Consider the following 20,068-nt stretch of genomic DNA (forward strand, 5'->3'; position numbering starts at 1 on the left):
TTGCAGATTTACAGTTCTAAGGCCATGAAATTCCCAGAGTAAAGTATGTCTACAGAAATGTCCAGTTTAAGGTATGATGGTCAGATTCATGTGTCAGTTTGGCCAGCTGGTAGTACCCGGTTGCCTACTTCTTTTTGAAATAATTTTGGATATAATAAATAATAAAAGTAGTAAGCATAGGTTATTTTTGTTCTTAATGTGCCATTGTCCTAGAAAGACTTCTCCTTTTTCTGAATTGCCATTTCATCTGTTTACTTTGCATTCTGACAGTATGGAGGTCATACCTGTTTTTAACATGAATAAGCAACTTTGTTTGTACTGAATTTCATATTTCCCAACAGTTATGATCCTCAAAGCTAAGGATGGCTTGAATATTAACAAAATTCAGAAGAAACGAATTTATTTTAATGCAAAGCTCTATTGGATAGTGATTCTACATATCAAAATACTGGAATAATGAGTTTTCTTTTGTCAGCCATTTTAAAGAGTTGAGTGTGACATGTGAGTCCAAAGAAACAGGATTGCTTTTTAAAATTACTAACATGTTTTAGACCTTAAACGTCAAAATGAATGTTTTCTGTCAGAATAATTGGGAAGATTAGCTGATATCATTCAATATGTTGCCAATATTACTATTGTTTGAAAGTCTATTGTTTTTTTTTAAGAGACTCTTGGCTGGACAGTTTAGCAAACTATTACTATTGTGTGGTTAATGTATACTGAATTCTAACCAAACCTTGGTTTAAAAACTTGCTGTTGCTATTTCCAGTGATTGTTGGGGCCAAGGAGTGCCAAGTGGAGAGCGAGGACGAGGTGATGAGCCTTCTGGAGATGGGGAATGCAGCCAGACATACGGGCACCACCCAGATGAATGAGCACTCCAGCAGGTCGCATGCAATTTTTACCATCACCATTTGCCGAGTGGAGAGAAACACGGAGGTGGCGGAAGACGGGCCCTGGCAATGTCCTCGGCATATTGTCTCAAAGTTCCACTTTGTAGATTTGGCTGGATCAGAAAGGGTCACTAAAACGGGCAATACAGGGGAACGATTCAAAGAATCCATTCAAATCAACAGCGGGTTGCTGGCTTTAGGCAATGTAATCAGCGCTCTGGGGGACCCGCGCAGGAAAAGTTCACATGTTCCATACAGGGATGCTAAAATCACCCGACTTCTGAAAGATTCCCTGGGAGGCAGTGCCAAGACCGTCATGATCACATGTGTCAGCCCATCCTCCTATGATTTCGACGAGTCCTTAAATTCCCTCAAATATGCTAACAGAGCACGGAATATTAGGAACAAGCCCATGGTGAACTTCAGCCCCGAATCAGACCGCATAGATGAAATGGAACTTGAGATTAAGTTGCTTCGAGAAGCTCTGCAAAGCCAACAGGCTAGTACCAGTCAAAGCAGCCAGACCCATCCAGAGGGAGCTCTTGATAAATACAGGATCCATTCTCTTGAGGAGCAGGTAGTCCAGTTGCAAGGAGAATGCCTGGATTACCAAAACTGTATAGAAGAAGCCTTTACCTTCCTGCTGGATTTAAAAGACGCTGTCAGACTAAACCAAAAGCAGCAGCACAAACTAAAGCAGTGGTTTAACATGACCCATGAGGTCAGGAAGGTTGTTCCCAGCTCTTTCAGAGCGCGCCGAGGCATTGGAAACCTGGAAGAAGGACCACAGCACATTACAGTTCTCCAGCTGAAGAGAGAGCTTAAGAAATGCCAGGTACTCAGACAGCATTATTATAATTAATTTCTTTAAGAACTAGATTTATTTGGGCAAGTAAAACCTAAGAGTTCATTTTGGAATTTGAGAAGTTTTCTTTAAAAGGGTTATATGTAAAACTTCCTTATTTGCCTTTCCCGTTTCTTTTACTTTTTTCTTTTTTATTAATTTTTTAAAACTGTAACAAATGCAAACATTCTTAACTTATGACCCTTCTGTTCTACATATTTAATCAGTAATTCACAATATCATCACATAGTTGAATAGTCATCATCATGATCATTTCTTAGGACATTTGCATTAATCCAGAAAATGGAATAAAAAGACAGCAGAAAAATATTCATGCATACCACACCCGCCACCCCTCCCCTTCGCTGATCACCAACATTTCAATCTAAATTTATTTTAACATTTGTTCCCCCATTATTTATTTTTATTCCATATGTTTTACTCGTCTGTTGATAAGGTAGATAAAAGGAGCATCAGACACAGGATTTCCACAATCATACAGTCATATTGTGAAAGTTATATCGTTATACAATCATCTTCAAGAAACTTGGCTACTGAAACACAGCTCTACATTTTCAGGCAGTGCCCTCCAGCCTCTCTGTTACATCTTGACTAACAAGGTGATATCTATTTAATGCGTAAGAATAACCTCCAGGATAACCTCTCTATTCTGTTTGGAATCTCTCAGCCATTGACACTTTATTTTGTCTCATTTCACTCTTCCCCCTTTTGGTTGAGAAGGTTTTCACAGTCCCTTGATACTGAGTCTCAGCTCATTCTAGGATTTCTGTCCCACATTGCCAGGAAGGTCCACACCCCTGGGAGTCATGTCCCACGTAGACGGGGAGGACAGTGAGTTTGCTTGTTGTGTTGGCTGGAGAGAGGGGCTGCATCTGAGCAACAAAAGAGGCTCTCTTGGGGGTGACTCTTAGGCCTAATTTTAAGTAGGCTTGACCTATCCTTTGTTGGGTTATGTTTCACATGAACAAACCCCAAGATTGGGGGCTCCACCTATTGCTTTGGTTGTCCCCACTGCTTGTGACAATATCAAGAATTCAACTTGGGAAAGTTGAATTTTCCCCCTTTCTCACCATTCTCCCAGGGGGACTTTGCAAATACTTTTTTATTCACTCTTCAAATCACTCTGGGATTTATCAGGACATCACTCTGAACAAACCAACAAAATCTCATGCCCTATTCAAGGTTCCATGTACTTCTGGTGTTCAATTAAGCCATCTATATATGTTATGTTAGGAAATGCACTAGTCAAAATAAAAATTTTGTACCAAATAAACATTTTTTGCTTTAGTGTCACACATTAGTTAAAATTTTAAAATATTAATTACCATCTATTTTCAGCACCCTGCAATAATGACATTCCTTTGTTCTTCCTCATGCAAAAACATTTTTTAAATTTCTACATTTAGTCACTATCGTTATACACTCTAGGCATTCCTAGATTATACCATCTCAGTCTTTATCGTCTGTCTTTCTTTCAGATTTCATTTGTGCCCCCAGACCTCCTCCCTCTATCATTCTCACATTCAGCTTCCTTTAGTGTTTTAATATAATTGTATTAACAGTTAGGTAGTATTGTGCTGTCCATTTCTGAGTTTTTACAATCAGTCCTGTTGCACAAGCTGTATCCCTTCAGTTCTAATTACCCAATATCTTATTTCCTCATGGTCTTTTACCAATGAAATTCTCCAAGTTTATTCACTAATGTCAGTTCATATCAGTGAGGCCATACAGTATTTGTCCTTTTGTTTCTGGCTAATCTCACTCAGCATAATGTCCTTAAGGTCCATCCATATTGTTACATACTTCACAACTATATTCTGTCTTGCAGCTGCATAAGATTCCATTGTATGTATATACCATAGTTTGTTTAGCAACTCTTCTGTTGATGGACATTTTGGCTGTTTCCATCTCTTTGCAATTGTAAATAATGCTGCTATAAACATTGGTGTGCAAATATCCGTTCGTGTCCTTGCCCTCATGTCCTCTGAGTAGATACCTAACAGTGGTATTGCCGGATCATATGGCAATTCTATATTTAGCTTCCTGAGGAACCGCCATACTGCCTTCCATAGCGGTTTACCATTTTACATTCCCACCAACAGTGGATAAGTGTGATTCTTTCTCCACATCCTCTCCAGCACTTGTCATTTACTGTTTTATTGATAATGGCCATTCTGGTGGGTGTGAGATGATATCTCATTCTGGATTTGATTTGCATTTCCCTAATAGCCAGGGAGGTTGAGCATCTTTTCATGTGCCTTTTGGCCATTTGTATTTCCTCTAATGAGAAACGTCTGTTCATGTCTTTTGCCCATTTTGTAATTGAGCTGTCTTTTTGTTGTTGAGTTGATCAATCTCTTTATATATTCTGGATACTAGACCCTTCTCTCATATGTGGTTTCCAAATATTGTCTCCCATTGTGTAGGCTGTCTTTTTGCTTTCTTGGCTAAATTCTTTGAGGTGCAAAAGTGTTTAATTTTGAGGAGTTCCCATTTCTTTCTTTCTTTCTTCAGTGTTCTTGCTTTGGGTATAAGGTCTAGGAAACCGCCTTCTAGTATAAGATTTGTAATATATTTCCCTACATTTTCTTCTAATAGTTTTAATGGAGTTAGATCTAATATTTAGGTCTTTGATCCATTTTGAGTTAATTTTTGTATAGGATGTGAGATATGGATCCTCTTTCATTCTTTTGGATGTGGATATCCACTTCTCTAAGCACCATTTATTGAAAAGACTCTTCTGTCCCAGGTGAGTTGGCTTGACTGCCCTATCAAAGATCAGTTGTCCGTAGTTGAGAGGGTTAATATCTGAACACTCTATTCTATTCCATTGGTCAGTATATCTATCTTTATGCCAGTACCATGCTGTTTTGACCACTGTAGCTTCATAATATGCCGTAAAGTCAAGTAGCATGAAACCTCCAACTTCATTTTTTTTCCTCAGGGTACTTTTAGCTATTCGGGGCACCCTTCCCTTTCAGATAAATTTGGTTATTGGTTTTTCTATTTCTGAAAAGTAAGTTTTTGAAATTTTAATTGGAATTGCATTGAATCTGTAAGTCAATTTAGACAGAATTGACATCTTAACTATATTTAGTCTTCCAGTCCATGAACACGGTTATGCCCTTCCATCTTTTTAGGTCTTCTGTGTTTTCTTTCAACAATTTCTTGTAGTTTTCTTCACATATCACATAGGTCTTTTGTCTCTTTAGTTAAATTTAGTCCTAAATATTTTATTCTTTTGGTTGCAGTTGTAAATGGAATTCTTTTCTTGATTTCCCCCTGATTGTTCATTGTTCTATACTAGTGTATAGAAACACTACAGACTTTTGAGTGTTGATCTTGTACCCTGCCACTTTCCTGTACTCATTTATTAGCTCTAGTAGTTTTGCTGTGGATTTTTCAGGGTTTTCAATATATAGTATCATATCTTCTGCAAACAGGGAGATTTTTACTTCTTCTATTCCAATTTTGATCCCTTATATATCTTTTACTTGTCTAATTGCTCTGTTTAGAACTTCCAACACAATATTGAATAACAGTGGTGATAGTGGACATCCTTGTCTTGTTCCTGATCTTAGGTGGAAAGTTTTCAGTTTTTCCCCATTGAGGTTGATGTTTGCTGTAGTTTTTTCATATATTCCCTTTATCATGTTGAGGAAGTTCTCTTCTATTCCTATCCTTTGAAGTGTTTTCAACAGGAAAGGATGTTGAATTTTGTCAAATGCCTTTTCTACATCAGTCGAGATGATCATGTGGTTTTTCTTCTTTGATTTGTTGATATGGTGTATTACATTAATTGATTTTCTTATGTTGAACCATCCTTGCATACCTGGGATGAATCCTGCTTGGTCATGATGTATAATTCTTTTAATGTGCTGCTGGATTCGATTTGCTAGTATTTTTGTTGAGGAATTTTGCATCTATATTCATTAGATAGATTGGTCTGTAGTTTTCTTTTTTTGTAATATCTTTGTCTGGCTGTGGTATGAGGGTGATGTTGGCTTCGTAGAATGAGTTAGGTAGCTTTTCCTCCTTTTCAGTTTTTTTGAAGAGTTTGAGCAGGATTGGTACTAATTCTTTCTTGAATGTTTGGTAGAATTCACCTGTGAGGCCATCTGGTCCTGGACTTTTCTTTTTGGGGAGCTTCTTAATGACTAATTCAATTTCTTTCCTTGTGATTGGTTGTTGAGGTTGTCTGTTTTTTCTTGAGTCAATGTTGGCTGTTCAAGCCTTTCTAGAAAGTTGTCCATTTCATCTACATTGTTGTATGTATTAGCATAAGGTTGTTCATAGTGTCCTCTCATTACTTCCTTTATTTCTGTGGGGTCAGTGGTTATGTCTCGTCTTCCATTTCTGATTTTATTTATTTGCATCCTCTCTCTTCTTTTTTTTGTCAACCTCGCTAAGAGTCCATCAATCTTACTGATTTTCTCATAGAACCAATTTCTTGTTTTGTTGATTTTCTCAATTGTTTTCATGTTCTCAATCTCATTTACTTCTGCTCTAATCTTCATTATTTCTTTCCTTTTGCTTGCTTTGGGGTTAGTTTGCTGTTCTTTCTCTACTTCTTCCAAGTGGACAGTTAATTCCTCGATTTTTGCCCTTTCTTCTTTTTTAATATAGGCATTTACGGCAATAAATTTCCCTCTTATTTGCTGTGTCCCATAAATTTTGATATGTTGTGTCCTCATTTTCATTTGCCTCAAGATATTTACTGATTTCTCTTGTAATTTCTTCCTTGACCCACTGTTTGTTGAAGAGTGTGTTGTTGAGCCTCCACGTATTTGTGAATTTTCTGGCCCTCTGCCTATTATTGATTTCCAACTTCATTCCTTTATGATCTGAGAAAGTGTTTTGTATGATTTCAGTCTTTTTAAATGTATTGAGACTTGCTTTGTGACCCAGCATATGGTCTATCCTTGAGAATGATCCATGAGCACTTGAGAAAAAGGTGTATCCTGTTTTTTGTGGGACGTAATGTTCTATAAATGTCTGTTAAGTCTAGCTCATTTATTGTATTATTCAAATCCTCTGTTTCTTTATTGATCCTCTGTCTGGATGTTCTGCCAGTTGATGACAGTATGGAATTGAAGTCTCCAACCATTATGGGCAATGTGTCTATTTCTCCTTTCTGTGTTAGCCTCGTGTATTTTGGAGCATTTTGGCTCGGTGCATAAATATTTATGGTTGTTATGTCTTCATGTGAATTGTTCCTTTTATTAATACATATTGTCTTTCTTTGTCTCTTTTAACTGTTTTACATTTGAGATCTAATTTGTTGGTTGTTAGTATAGCTACTCCTGCTCTTTTCTGATTGTTATTTTTGTTATTTGCATGAAATATTTTTTCCCATCCTTTCGCTTTCAACCTATGTTTATCCTTGGGTCTAAGATGTGGTTCCTGTGGACAGCATATATGATGGGTCCTGTTTTTAAATCCATTCTGCCAGTGTATGTCCTTTGATTAAGGATTTTAATCCATTAACATTTTGTGTTATTATTGTATGGGTAGTACTTTCTTCTACCATTTTGCCTTTTGAATTTTGTTCGTCATATCTGATTTTTCTTCTTTTTACCTTTACCTATAGTCTTCATTTCTACACTCTTCTCCACAACTTCCTCTCTTGTCTTTTAGTATCTGCCTCTGTTGTTCCCTTTAGTATTTCTTGCAGAGCCGGTCTCCTGGTACAAATTCTCTTAAGTGATTTTTAGTCTGAAAATGTTTTAATTTCTCCCTCAGTTTTGACAGACAGTTCTTCTGAATATAGAATTCTTGGTTGGCAGTTTTTCTCTTTTAATAATTTAAATATATCATTCTGCTGTCTTCTCGCCTCCATGGTTTCTGCTGAAAAATCTACACATAGTCTTATTGGGCTTCCCTTGTATGTGATAGATTGCTTTTATCTTGCTGCTTTCAAGATTCTCTCTTTGTCTTTGACATCTGTTATTCTGATTAGTAAGTGTCTTGGAGTACATCTATTTGGATCTCTTCTGTTTGGGGTATGTTCTAGTTTGCTAGTTGCCAGAATGCAATATACCAGAAACGGAATGGCTTTTAAAAAGGGGAATTTTTAAGTTGCTAGTTTACAGTTCTAAGGCTGAGAAAATGTCCCAATTAAAACAAGTCCATAGAATTGTCCAATCTAAGGCATCCATCCAGGGAAAGATACCTTGGTTCAAGAAGGCCAGTGAAGTTCAGGGTTTCTCTCTCAGCTGGAAGGGCACATGGCAAACATGGCGTCATCTGATAGCTTTCTCTCCTGGCTTCCAGTTTCATGAAGCTCCCCAGGAGGCATTTTCCTTTTTCATCTCCAAAGGTCACTGTCTGGTGGACTCTCTGCTTCTTGGTGTTGCAGCATTCTCTGCTCTCTTCGAATGTCCCATTCTCCAAAGTGTTTCCTCTTCTGTAGGACTCCAGTAAACCAATCAGGATCCACCCAAATGGGTGAGACATGTTGTCTCCTAACCCAGTTTAACAACCACTTTTGACTAAATCACCCCATCCAGGGAGATGATTTGATTACAGTTTCAAACATAACAGTATTGAATAGGGATTATTCTACCTTTATGAAATGGGATTTAGATTAAAACATGGCTTTTCTAGGGGTCATTCATCCCTTCAGACCAACACAGGGTACGCTGCACTTCTTGGATCTGTAATTTTAAGTCTTTCATAAGAGTTGGGAAATTTTCAGTGATAATTTCCTCCATTAGTTTTTCTTCTCCTTTTCCCTTCTCTTCTCCTTCTGGGACACCCACAACACGTATATTCGTGCGCTTCATATTGTCTTTCAATTCCCTGAGTCCCTGCTCATATTTTTCCATTTTTTCCCCTATATTTCCTTTTTCTTGCCAGATTTCAGATGTTCCGTCCTCCAGTTCATTAATCCTATGTTCTGTCTCTCGAAATCTACCATTGTAGGTTTCCATTGTTTTTTTTATCTCTTCTACCTTGCCTTTCATTCCCATAAGTTCTGTGATTTGTTTTTTCAGACTTTCAGTTTCTTCTTTTTGTTCATTCCTTGCCTTCTTTATATCCTCCCTCAATTCATTGATTTGGTTTTTGATGAGGTTTTCCATGTCTGTTCATATATTCTGAATTAATTGTTTCAGCTCCTGTATGTCATTTGAATTGTTATTTGTTTCTTTGACTGGGCCATATCTTCAATTTTCCTAGTGTGATTTGTCATTTTTTGCTGGTGTCTCGGCACTTTATTACCTTAATTAGTTTATTCTGGAACTTGTTTTCACTTCTTTTACCTAGGATTTCCTTGCTGGATGACTTTGTTGTCTGTCTGTTCTTGACATTCAGTTCAGCTTATTCTGGACCACTAACTTAGATTTTGTTCAACAGAGCAGAATTTTTCAGTTCTTGTTTTCTTGTTTCTTGCCCTGCTTGTATGGTGCCCCGCCCCCTGCCCACCCTTAGGAGTGTCTACTTAGGTATTATAGACCCCAGCCAGATTTTCCTAGACCAAACTGGCCTCCTGCCAGGAGGAAAGAGTCACCTGTATCAGTTTTCCCTGAGGGTGAAACCCAGCAAGTTGAAAGACTTTTCTGTGAAGTCTCTGGACTCTGTTTTTTTTATCCTGCCTAGTATGTGGCACTTGTCTGCTTGCAGGTCCCACTGGCATAAGGTGATGTGGTACATTTAACTTTGGCAGACTCTCCCTGCTGGGGTGTGGTGGAGACAGAGAAAAGGTTGTGGGCTGGCTTTAATTGCTTCAAATTTCCAAGCCCTGGTGTCTGAAATCGTTGAGCGAGGGAATCCACCTCAGCTTGGCCTACCCCTCTCCTGAGGAAGGCACAGGCTCCAGACAGGGTCTCAAACAAGCTTGTTTCTGCCTATACCTGGGGCAGTTGCAGCCTGAGAAGCCTTGCCGCTGTATCTGAAGGCAGTCAAGTCTTTGTAGAAACATGGCCACAAAAAAGAAAGAGTAAAATCCTTCTCAAAGCATGATTCCCATTCCTCAGGTTTACCAATCAAGAGCATGAGTTGATATGTTGCTTGTGTACCTTCAGATCCTGTGTGCCCCCTCCTTTCCTTCAGGGCCCAGACCCTTTCAAGTACTATGTCCTTTCTGATCTATAAAAATCTCTGTTTCTTTTTTTTCTTTTTTCTATTTCCGTCAGCCCTGCCACCTGAGTGCCAGGGCAGAAATCAGCACTGCTTTCACCAGGTTCAGCTGAGCTGGGGGCCTATTTTTAGTTGTCAGAGTTTATGAATTAATTCCACGATTGGATCTTAGTTGGGCTCAGCCCCTGCTGCTGGTAAAGTCTTTTCTTTCCCCTCTGGGAAGTGCCCTGTGGGGAAGGGGCACCAGCCACCATGGCTTGGGGAACTCACGGTTCTGGGGGTGCTCGCAGCCAGTCGAGTTGGTCCAGACTGGGGTGCACTGTGTGTCTGGTCACTGATGTGGTCCCAACAGTTGTTCTGTACTGTTCCTGGCTATTTAGTACCTGTTCTGGAGGACGGACTAAATCCCACACCTTGCTAAGCCCCCATCTTCGTACTCCCTCCCTTTCCCTTTTCTTCTTATCCCTTTTTCTCTGTTTTTACCTTTTCCAGTCCTGTTGCTTTTTCTGCACAATTCATGTTTTTCTCGACTCTGCCTCCTTTCTCCTTTAACAAAAAGATATTATACATTTGTTATATTTATTTTTTTGTACCTGGTTGATTTAGAAGATGAGTAAAAACAGTTTTAGAAATAAAATTAAGTTACAGTTTGAGTTTTTCTTCTTCGCTGAATCAGTGGTTCTTAAAAAAAACTTCATCTTTTGCGTTTGAATTGTAGATTTTTAAAATTAAACATGTAAGTTAATATTCTTAAATAGTTAATATTTAAGGAATGGATATATGTAGATGTGTGCATGTTGTATATAAATATGTTGAGTTCAGAAGTACCTTTCCCCACTTTGCAAAAAACATTTGTAGAATGAAGATTATGTGAATGGGAATATATTGGAGTGTAAGACACACTTAGTTCTAATTGCACAGAGCTTGCAGTCTGGGTGAGCAAATGGGTGTTTTTACAGTTGTTCGTGAAAAAATATGGTTCCCAACTTCTATGGCTCTTCAGTTTTTTTTTTTTTTTAATTAACGGAAAAAAAGAAATTAACCCACCATTTAGAAATCATACCATTCTACATATGCAATCAGTAATTCTTAACATCATCACATAAATGCATGATCATCGTTTCTTAGTTCATTTGCATCGGTTTAGAAGAACTAGCAACACAACCGAAAAAGATATAGAGTGTTAATATAGAGAAAAACATAAAAGTAATAATAGTAAAAACAAAACAAAACAAAACAAAAACCTATATCTCGGATGCAGCTTCATTCAGTGTTTTAACATGATTACTTTACTATTAGGTATTATTTTGCTGTCCATTATCTTACCCTGTTTCTAACTCCTGCTGGACTCTGTTACCAGTGACATATTCCAAGTTTATTCTCGAATGTCCGTTCACATCAGTGGGACCATACAGTATTTGTCTTTTAGTTTTTGGCTAGACTCACTCAGCATAATGTTCTCTAGGTCTATCCATGTTATTACATGCTTCATAAGTTTATCCTGTCTTAAAGCTGCATAATATTCCATCATATGTATATACCACAGTTTGTATAGCCATTCTTCTGTGATGGACATTTTGGCTGTTTCCATCTCTTTGCAATTGTAAATAACGCTGCTATAAACATTGGTGTGCAAATGTCCATTTGAGTTTTTGCCCTTAATTCCTTTGAGTAGATTCCCAGCAATGGTATTGCTCGGTCGTATGGCAATTCTATATTCAGCTTTTTGAGGAACCGCCAAACTGCCTTCCACAGTGGTTGCACCATTTGACATTCCCACCAACAGTGGATAAGTGTGCCTCTTTCACCGCATCCTCTCCAGCACTTGTCATTTTCTGTTTTGTTGATAATGGCCATTCTGGTGGGTGTGAGATGATATCTCATTGTGGTTTTGATTTGCATTTCTCTAATGGCCAGGGACATTGAGCATCTCTTCATGTGCCTTTTGGCCATTTGTATTTCCTCCTCTGAGAGGTGTCTATTCAAGTCTTTTTCCCATTTTGTAATTGGGTTGGCTATCTTTTTGTTGTTGAGTTGAACAATCTCTTTATGATTCTGGATACTAGACCTTTATCTGATATGTCGTTTCCAAATATTGTTTCCCATTGTGTAGGCGGTCTTTCTACTTTCTTGATGAAGTTCTTTGATGCACAAAAGTGTTTAATTTTGAGGAGTTCCCATTTATTTATTTCCTTCTTCAGTGCTCTTACTTTAGGTTTAAGGTCCATAAAACTGCCTCCAATTGTAAGATTCATAAGATATCTCCCTACATTTTCCTCTAACTGTTTTATGGTCTTAGACCTAATGTTTAGATCTTTGATCCATTTTCAGTTAACGTTTCTGTAGGGTGTGAGATACGGGTCTTCTTTCATTCTTTTGCATATGGATATCCAGTTCTCTAGGCACCATTTATTGAAGAGACTGTTCTGTCCCAGGTGAGTTGGCTTGACTGCCTTATCAAAGATCAAATGTCCATAGATGAGAGGGTCTATATCTGAGCACTCTATTTGATTCCATTGGTCGATATATCTATCTGTATGCCAATACCATGCTGTTTTGACCACTGTGGCTTCATAACATGCCTTAAGGTCTGGCAGCATGAGATCTCCAGCTTCGTTATTTTTCCTCAAGATACTTTTAGCAATTCAGGGCACCCTGCCCTTCCAGATAAATTTGCTTATTGGTTTTTCTATTTCTGAAAAATAAGTTGTTGGGATTTTGATTGGTATTGCATTGAATCTGTAAATCAATTTAGGTAGGATTGACATCTTAACTATAGTTAGTCTTCCCATCCATGAACACGGTATGCCCTTCCATCTATTTAGGTCTCCTCTGATTTCTTTTAGCAGTTTTTTGTAGTTTTCTTTATATAGGTTTTTTGTCTCTTTAGTTAAATTTATTCCCAGGTATTTTATTCTTTTAGTTGCAATTGTAAATGGGATTCGTTTCTTGATTTCCCCCTCAGCTTGTTCATTGCTAGTGTACAGAAATGCTACAGATTTTTGAATGTTGATCTTGTAACCTGCTACTTTGCTGTACTCATTTATTAGCTCTAGTAGTTTTGATGTGGATTTTTCCGGGTTTTCGACGTATAGTATCATATCGTCTGCAAACAGTGATAGTTTTACTTCTTCCTTTCCAATTTTGATGCCTTGTATTTCTTTTTCTTGTCTAATTGCTCTGGCTAGAACGTCCAACACAATGTTGAATAATAGTGGTGATAGTGGACATCCTTGCCTTGTTCCTGATCTTAGGGGGAAAGTTTTCAATTTTTCCCCATTGAGGATAATATTAACTGTGGGTTTTTCATATATTCCCTCTATCATTTTAAGGAAGTTTCCTTGTATTCCTATCCTTTGAAGTGTTTTCAACAGGAAAGGATGTTGAGTCTTGTCAAATGCCTTCTCTGCATCAATTGAGATGATCATGTGATTTTTCTGCTTTGATTTGTTGATATGGTGTATTACATTAATTGATTTTCTTATGTTGAACCATCCTTGCATACCTGGGATGAATCCTACTTGGTCATGATGTATAATTCTTTTAATGTGTTCTTGGATACGATTTGCTAGAATTTTATTGAGGATTTTTGCATCTATATTCATTAGAGAGATTGGCCTGTAGTTTTCTTTTTTTGTAATATCTTTGCCTGGTTTTGGTATGAGGGTGATGTTGGCTTCATAGAATGAATTAGGTAGTTTTCCCTCCGCTTCGATTTTTTTGAAGAGTTTGAGGAGAGTTGGTACTAATTCTTTCTGGAATGTTTGATAGAATTCACATGTGAAGCCGTCTGGTCCTGGACTTTTCTTTTTAGGAAGCTTTTGAATGACTAATTCAATTTCTTTACTTGTGATTGGTTTGTTGAGGTCATCTATGTCTTCTTGAGTCAAAGTTGGTTGTTCATGTCTTTCCAGGAACCCATCCATTTCCTCTAAATTGTTGTATTTATTAGCGTAAAATTGTTCATAGTATCCTGTTATTGCCTCCTTTATTTCTGTGAGGTCAGTAGTTATGTCTCCTCTTCCATTTCTGATCTTATTTATTTGCATCCTCTCTCTTCTTCTTTTTGTCAAACTTGCTAAGGGCCCATCAATCTTATTGATTTTCTCATAGAACCAACTTCTGGTCTTATTGATTTTCTCTATTGTTTTCATGTTTTCAATTTCACTTATTTCTGCTCTAATCTTTGTTATTTCTTTCCTTTTGCTTGCTTTGGGGTTAGTTTGCTGTTCTTTCTCCATTTCTTCCAAGTGGACAGTTAATTCTTGCATTTTTGCCTTTTCTTCTTTTCTGATATAGGCATTTAGGGCAATAAATTTCCCTCTTAGCACTGCCTTTGCTGCGTCCCATAAGTTTTGATATGTTGTGTTTTCATTTTCATTCGCCTCGAGGTATTTGCTAATTTCTCTAGCAATTTCTTCTTTGACCCAGTCGTTGTTTAGGAGTGTGTTGTTGAGCCTCCACGTATTTGTGAATTTTCTGGCACTCCTCCTATTATTGATTTCCAACTTCATTCCTTTATGATCCGAGAAAGTGTTGTGTATGATTTCAATCTTTTTAAATTTGTTAAGACTTGCTTTGTGACCCAGCATATGGTCTATCTTTGAGAATGATCCATGAGCACTTGAGAAAAAGGTGTATCCTGCTGTTGTGGGATGTAATGTCCTATAAATGTCTGTTAAGTCTAGCTCATTTATAGTAATATTCAGATTCTCTATTTCTTTATTGATCCTCTGTCTAGATGTTCAGTCCATTGATGAGAGTGGGGAATTGAAGTCTCCAACTATTATGGTATATGAGTCTATTTCCCTTTTCAGTGTTTGCAGTGTATTCCTCACATATTTTGGGGCATTCTGGTTTGGTGCATAAATATTTATGATTGTTATGTCTTCTTGTTTTATTGTTCCTTTTATTAGTATATAGTGTCCTTCTTTGTCTCTTTTAACTCTTTTACATTTGAAGTCTAATTTGTTGGATGTTAGTGTAGCCACTCCTGCTCTTTTATGGTTGTTATTAGCATGAAATATCTTTTCCCAACCTTTCACTTTCAACCTATGTTTGTCTTTGGGTCTAAGATGTGTTTCCTGTAGACAGCATATAGAAGGATCCTGTTTTTTAATCCATTCTGCCAGTCTATGTCTTTTGATTGGGGAATTCAGTACATTAAAATTTAGAGTTATTACTGTTTGGATAATATTTTCCTCTACCATTTTGCCTTTTGTATTATATATATCATATCTGACTTTCCTTCTTTCTATACTCTTCTCCATACCTCTCTCTCTTGTCTTTTCGTATCTGACTCTAGTGCTCCCTTTAGTATTTCTTGCAGAGTTGTTCTCTTGGTCACAAATTATCTCAGTGACTTTTTGTCTGAGAATGTTTTAATTTCTCCCTCATTTTTGAAGGACAATTTTGCTGGATATAGGAGTCTTGGTTGGCAGTTTTTCTCTTTTAGTAATTTAAATATATCATCCCACTGTCTTCTAGCTTCCATGGTTTCTGCTGAGAAATCTACACATAGTCTTATTGGGTTTCCCTTGTATGTGATGGATTGTTTTTCTCTTGCTGCTTTCAAGATCCTCTCTTTCTCTTTGACCTCTGACATTCTAACTAGTAAGTGTCTTGGAGAACGCCTATTTGGGACTAATCTCTTTGGGGTGCGCTGCACTTCTTGGATCTGTAATTTTAGGTCTCTCATAAGAGTTGAGAAATTTTCAGTGATAATTTCTTCCATTAGTTTTTCTCCTCCTTTTCCCTTCTCTTCTCCTTCTGGGACACCCACAACACGTATATTTGTGCGGTTCATATTGTCCTTGATTTCCCTGATACCCTATTCAAATTTTTCCAGTCTTTTCCTGATAGTTTCTGTTTCTTTTTGGAATTCAGATGTTCCATCCTCCAAATCACTAATTCTATCTTCTGTCTCTTTAAATCTATCATTGTAGGTATCCATTGTTTTTTCCATCTTTTCTGCTTTATCCTTCACTTCCATGAGTTCTGTGATTTGTTTTTTCAGTTTTTCTATTTCTTCTTTTTGTTCAGCCCATGTCTTCTTCATGTCCTCCCTCAATTTTTCGATTTCATTTTTGAAGAGGTTTTCCATTTCTGTTCGTATATTCAGCATTAGTTGTCTCAGCTCTTGTATCTCATTTGAACTGTTGGTTTGTTCCTTTGACTGGGCCATATTCTCAATCTTCTGAGCGTGGACCGTTATCTTCTGTTGCTGGCGTCTGGGCATTTAGTCAGATTTCCCTGGGTGTCAGACCCAACAAGGTTGTAAGATTTTTCTGTGAAATCTCTGGGTTTTGTTTTTCTTATCCTGCCCAGTAGGTGGCGCTCGTGGCACACGTTTGTCTCACGTGTTTGGAAGGGATCCCCCCAGTCACCGTTCTCTGCGGTCTGGGGATTTCCGATCCAATTCTCTCAGTTGGTTTGTGGGGCCGCGTGTGGTGGGGGCGTTAGCCGCTGCGGCTTGAGGGGACCCTGTGGCTCCTTTATTAATTCCCCTATTGGTGTTTGGTTGGACCCAGTCCCTGCCACTGTCGGAAATTCCCTCCTCTCCCTGGAGGGTGTCGGTCGCCGGTGCAGCGGGCCCGGGGAATTCGCCACTGGACCAGGAAGCCGCCCGCGGGGGAGGGGCGTCGGTCGCAGGCCACCGTGGCCTGGGGAATTCGCCACCGGACCAGGAAGCCGCCCGCCGGGAAGGGCCACCACAGCTTGGGTTGCCCTCTGATCCAAGACTCGTAGCCGGTCCAGGAAGCCACCCGCAAAAGAGGGGCGCCGGCCGCCGCGGCTTAGGAAACTTGCCTCTCCGAGACTCTCAGCCGGCCCAGGAAGGAGGGAGGGAGGAGCTCCAGCCACCACAGCTGCCGCTGCTCGGGGAGTCGCCCGCCATTCGGGGATCTCACCAGAGCCGAGTCTCGTAGTCAGACTAGCCAGTCCAGACTGGGGTACGCTGTGTGTCCATTCCCTGCCATGGCCCCGGGAGCTGTTCTGCACTGTTTCTGTTCACCTAGTAGTTGCTCTGGAGGAGGAACTAAGACGCACGTACCTTACTAAGCCGCCATCTTGGCCCCGCCTTCAGTTTTTAAAAATAGAAAACATATTGTTAAAAACATAGTTTTTACAATTCTCAGCTGTCATACTGGAGACCTGGGTTTGATTCCTGGAGTCTGTCCATGCCAAAAAAAACAAAAAAATAGTCCATGATTTGGGCGGAGCCATGGTGATTCTGTGGCAGAATTCTTGCCTGCCATGCTGGAGACCCAGATTTGATTCTTGTGCCTGCCTATGCCAAAAAAGAAAAAATATTAGTGAAAACATAACTTTTGGTTAGACATCTTTCCTTAATACCTTTTTTTTTGTTGTTTTTGTTTTTTTTCTCAATACCTTTTAATGTGTATTAGAAAGAAGTTATTTGTCTTATTCTGTATTATAGCAACTCTTAAACTTTTTGATCATATTGGGTCAAAAAAAATCAATTCATTTAAAAATAACAATAATGACCCCAGTACATGTTAACAAAAAAAGTATTTTACATGAAAAACAACTATTTTCCAAAACAAAAAAAATTGAGAGAAGTGGAATTGTTTTACATTTTTGCAAATTCTTTAATGCCTGGCTTCATAGAAGGTAGTTTGAGTTTCATATCTGCCTCAGCATTCAATTTGTTGCAATATGTTGTTTTAGTTGAAATTCATGAAGAAAATCCAGTATCATATAAATTAGTGGGGAAAGAGTGTTTCTTAAAAAAATTTGTTAACAAAACCAATCAACATACAATATGAATATTCTTTTTTTCATTACATAGTTATATATTCATCATCATGAGCATTTCTTTGAACATTTACATCAATTCAGAAAAAGAAATAAAAAGAAAACAGACAAAAATTTCATACATACCATACCTCTTACCCCTCCCTTTCATTGATCACTAGCATTTCAATCTACTAAATTTATTTTAACATTTGTTCCTCCTATTATTTGTTTATTTTTAATCTGTATGTTTTACTCATCTGTCCATAAGGTAGATAAAAGAAGCAGGAGACACAGGGTTTTCACAATCACACAGTCACATTGCGAAAGCTGTATCTTTATACAATCACCTTCAAAAAACATGGCTACTGGAACACAGCTCTACATTTCCAGGCAGTTCCCTCCTGCCTCTCTGTTTCACCTTAACTAAAAAGGTGATATCTATTTAATGCATAAAAATAACCTCCAGGATAGCCTCTCTACTCTGTTTGGAATCTCCCAGCCATTGACACTTTATTTTGTCTCATTTTGCTCTTCCCGCTTTCGATCGAGAAGCTTTTCTCAATCCCTTGGTGCTGAGTCCCAGCTCATTCTAGGATTTCTGTCCCATGTTGCCAGGAAGGTCCACACCCCTGGGAATTATGTCCCACGTAGAGAGGGGGAGGGTAGTAATAACTTGTGGTGCTGGCTGAGAGAGAAAGGCCACATCTAAGCAACAAAAGAGGTTCTCTTGGGGGTGACGAAAGAGGAGTGTTTTAATCACTTTTTCAAAAAATTGTGGGTATTCTCCCCCCCCTTCTTCCTCTTCTCCTTCCCCATCCTCTTCTCCCTCCTCCTTCTTCTGGGATAGGGCATCATACCTGCTTTTTGCTCTCTTAGCCATTTGTTTCCTTTAAGGAATAACTTTGAAGCCAGTATGCTTGTTTTAGAGGGAAGTCATATATTGGGTGGCAGTGTTTTTCAAGCTTTTCTGCCAAGGCAGAGGTGAATGAGCAGGTATCCCCAGGGCCCTGAGAGCACAAACTGTGTCTGCTTGGGTCTTCATTGTAACCTACATGCCCATGGATATTCTTCTTTGATACTACACTTAAACTTAACAAGTAGTGGGTTTTTAAAAGGTTACTTGCAATGTGGAATTTAGAACTACTTTGTTACATTAAGCTCTATACTATAAAATCCACTGGTCTCTATCTTGTACTTTTAATGGATCTTTTATGCATGCATAATTTTTAATCATAATGCATTGGTCATTTGAAAAAGATCTGCTTACTAAATTATGCCAATCTTTCAAATGTTGGCACTATTTCAAAAGTTGATATATTTCCTATACACTATTAAAAATTCAAATTAATTAATATCACCACTGATCTTATCTGACATGTCTTTTAAAAATTGGTAGCTGTCAGGTTCACAGTAGCAGATATATTTTCCGAAATTCCAATTTTTGCCCGAAACACAAATTTTATCATTCACAACATATACCATTAGTTGTTTTCCTTGAGATAACAGGTCCTTATTTTTTTTAAGAAAATTGATAACACATACCCAAGTCTGAATAACCATTGTTTGTCAGCCCTTTTCAAGTAAAACTGATTCTCTGGGAAAAAAATTGACTAGTTCAGTCTGGGAACTAGCAGGATTACTAATTTGGGGGTAGCACTGACTAGCAAATACAGAAATGATTGGTGTTCCATTTCATTTCTCACTTTATGTGCTTCTTAAACATTTGTGTTTTTTATTAACTTACCTTTCTGTTCTTTTCCTCTGTAAGAGAAAGAGTAGCCCTTAATGGCAGTGAAGAACATGGTTGCCAAACTCCCTAGATTTGCATCCTGGCTCCCCTGTGACCTTGGGCAAATACAGAAACAATAACAGCACCCAACTTGTGGGCTGTTGTGAAGATTAAAACATTGGTTCTTAATGAAACTCATAGAAAGATGCTTGGTTTGTAGTAGGGCTCAATAAATGTTGCCTCATTATTATCTCCTCTCATTTATTTTTCAACTGCCTATACCTAGGAGAGCCATCAGATTCCATGGAGTAAGAAACTGGACTCTGGTAGTTTGTAGGGACACAAACCAGGGATTCCTGCAAGGGCAGCTTGATAAAGCTTGGCTGCTTAGGGAGCTCACATGTCAAGGGGAAAAGTGAGCCTGCCTGAGGAGAATCAGAGACATTCTTTTTTCTTGGCTCTACTTCCTTGAGCTTGTTACACAAGCTGGTAAGTACTTACTAAAGAAAATTCTTAGTCAAGATGAGATTGCAAATCATCTCAGATGTGGAATAATAGCCAGCTTACTGCTACAGAAGAGACTGTCTGCTTTCTAGAAAAAAATGTCAGATAGTGTTCTGACCTTGATTTTTAGCCACAAGTAGATTATTGGAATACTCTACCCTTTCATAACTACCTCGTAAGGAACTTTGTTACCTTTATTCCAAATTTTGAACACAAGAAGAGTATACAAACATGAATATA

The 20,068-nt window shown here is 38.3% G+C and overlaps 1 protein-coding gene across 6 annotated transcripts in view; it reads left to right on the forward strand.

The window, feature by feature from the left end:
• Window positions 1–20,068, forward strand: part of KIF27 (kinesin family member 27) — a 220,814-nt gene that overhangs the window by 72,383 nt on the left and 128,363 nt on the right. For all 6 annotated transcript variants that reach the window (XM_077148573.1, XM_077148575.1, XM_077148574.1 and 3 more), the window contains exon 4: window positions 770–1,728. In XM_077148573.1, the coding sequence (XP_077004688.1) occupies window positions 770–1,728 (959 nt within the window). The remainder of the gene's footprint in view (window positions 1–769; window positions 1,729–20,068) is intronic.

This window comes from Tamandua tetradactyla, chromosome 2 (assembly GCF_023851605.1).
Source record: "Tamandua tetradactyla isolate mTamTet1 chromosome 2, mTamTet1.pri, whole genome shotgun sequence".
Classification (NCBI taxonomy): domain Eukaryota; kingdom Metazoa; phylum Chordata; class Mammalia; order Pilosa; family Myrmecophagidae; genus Tamandua; species Tamandua tetradactyla.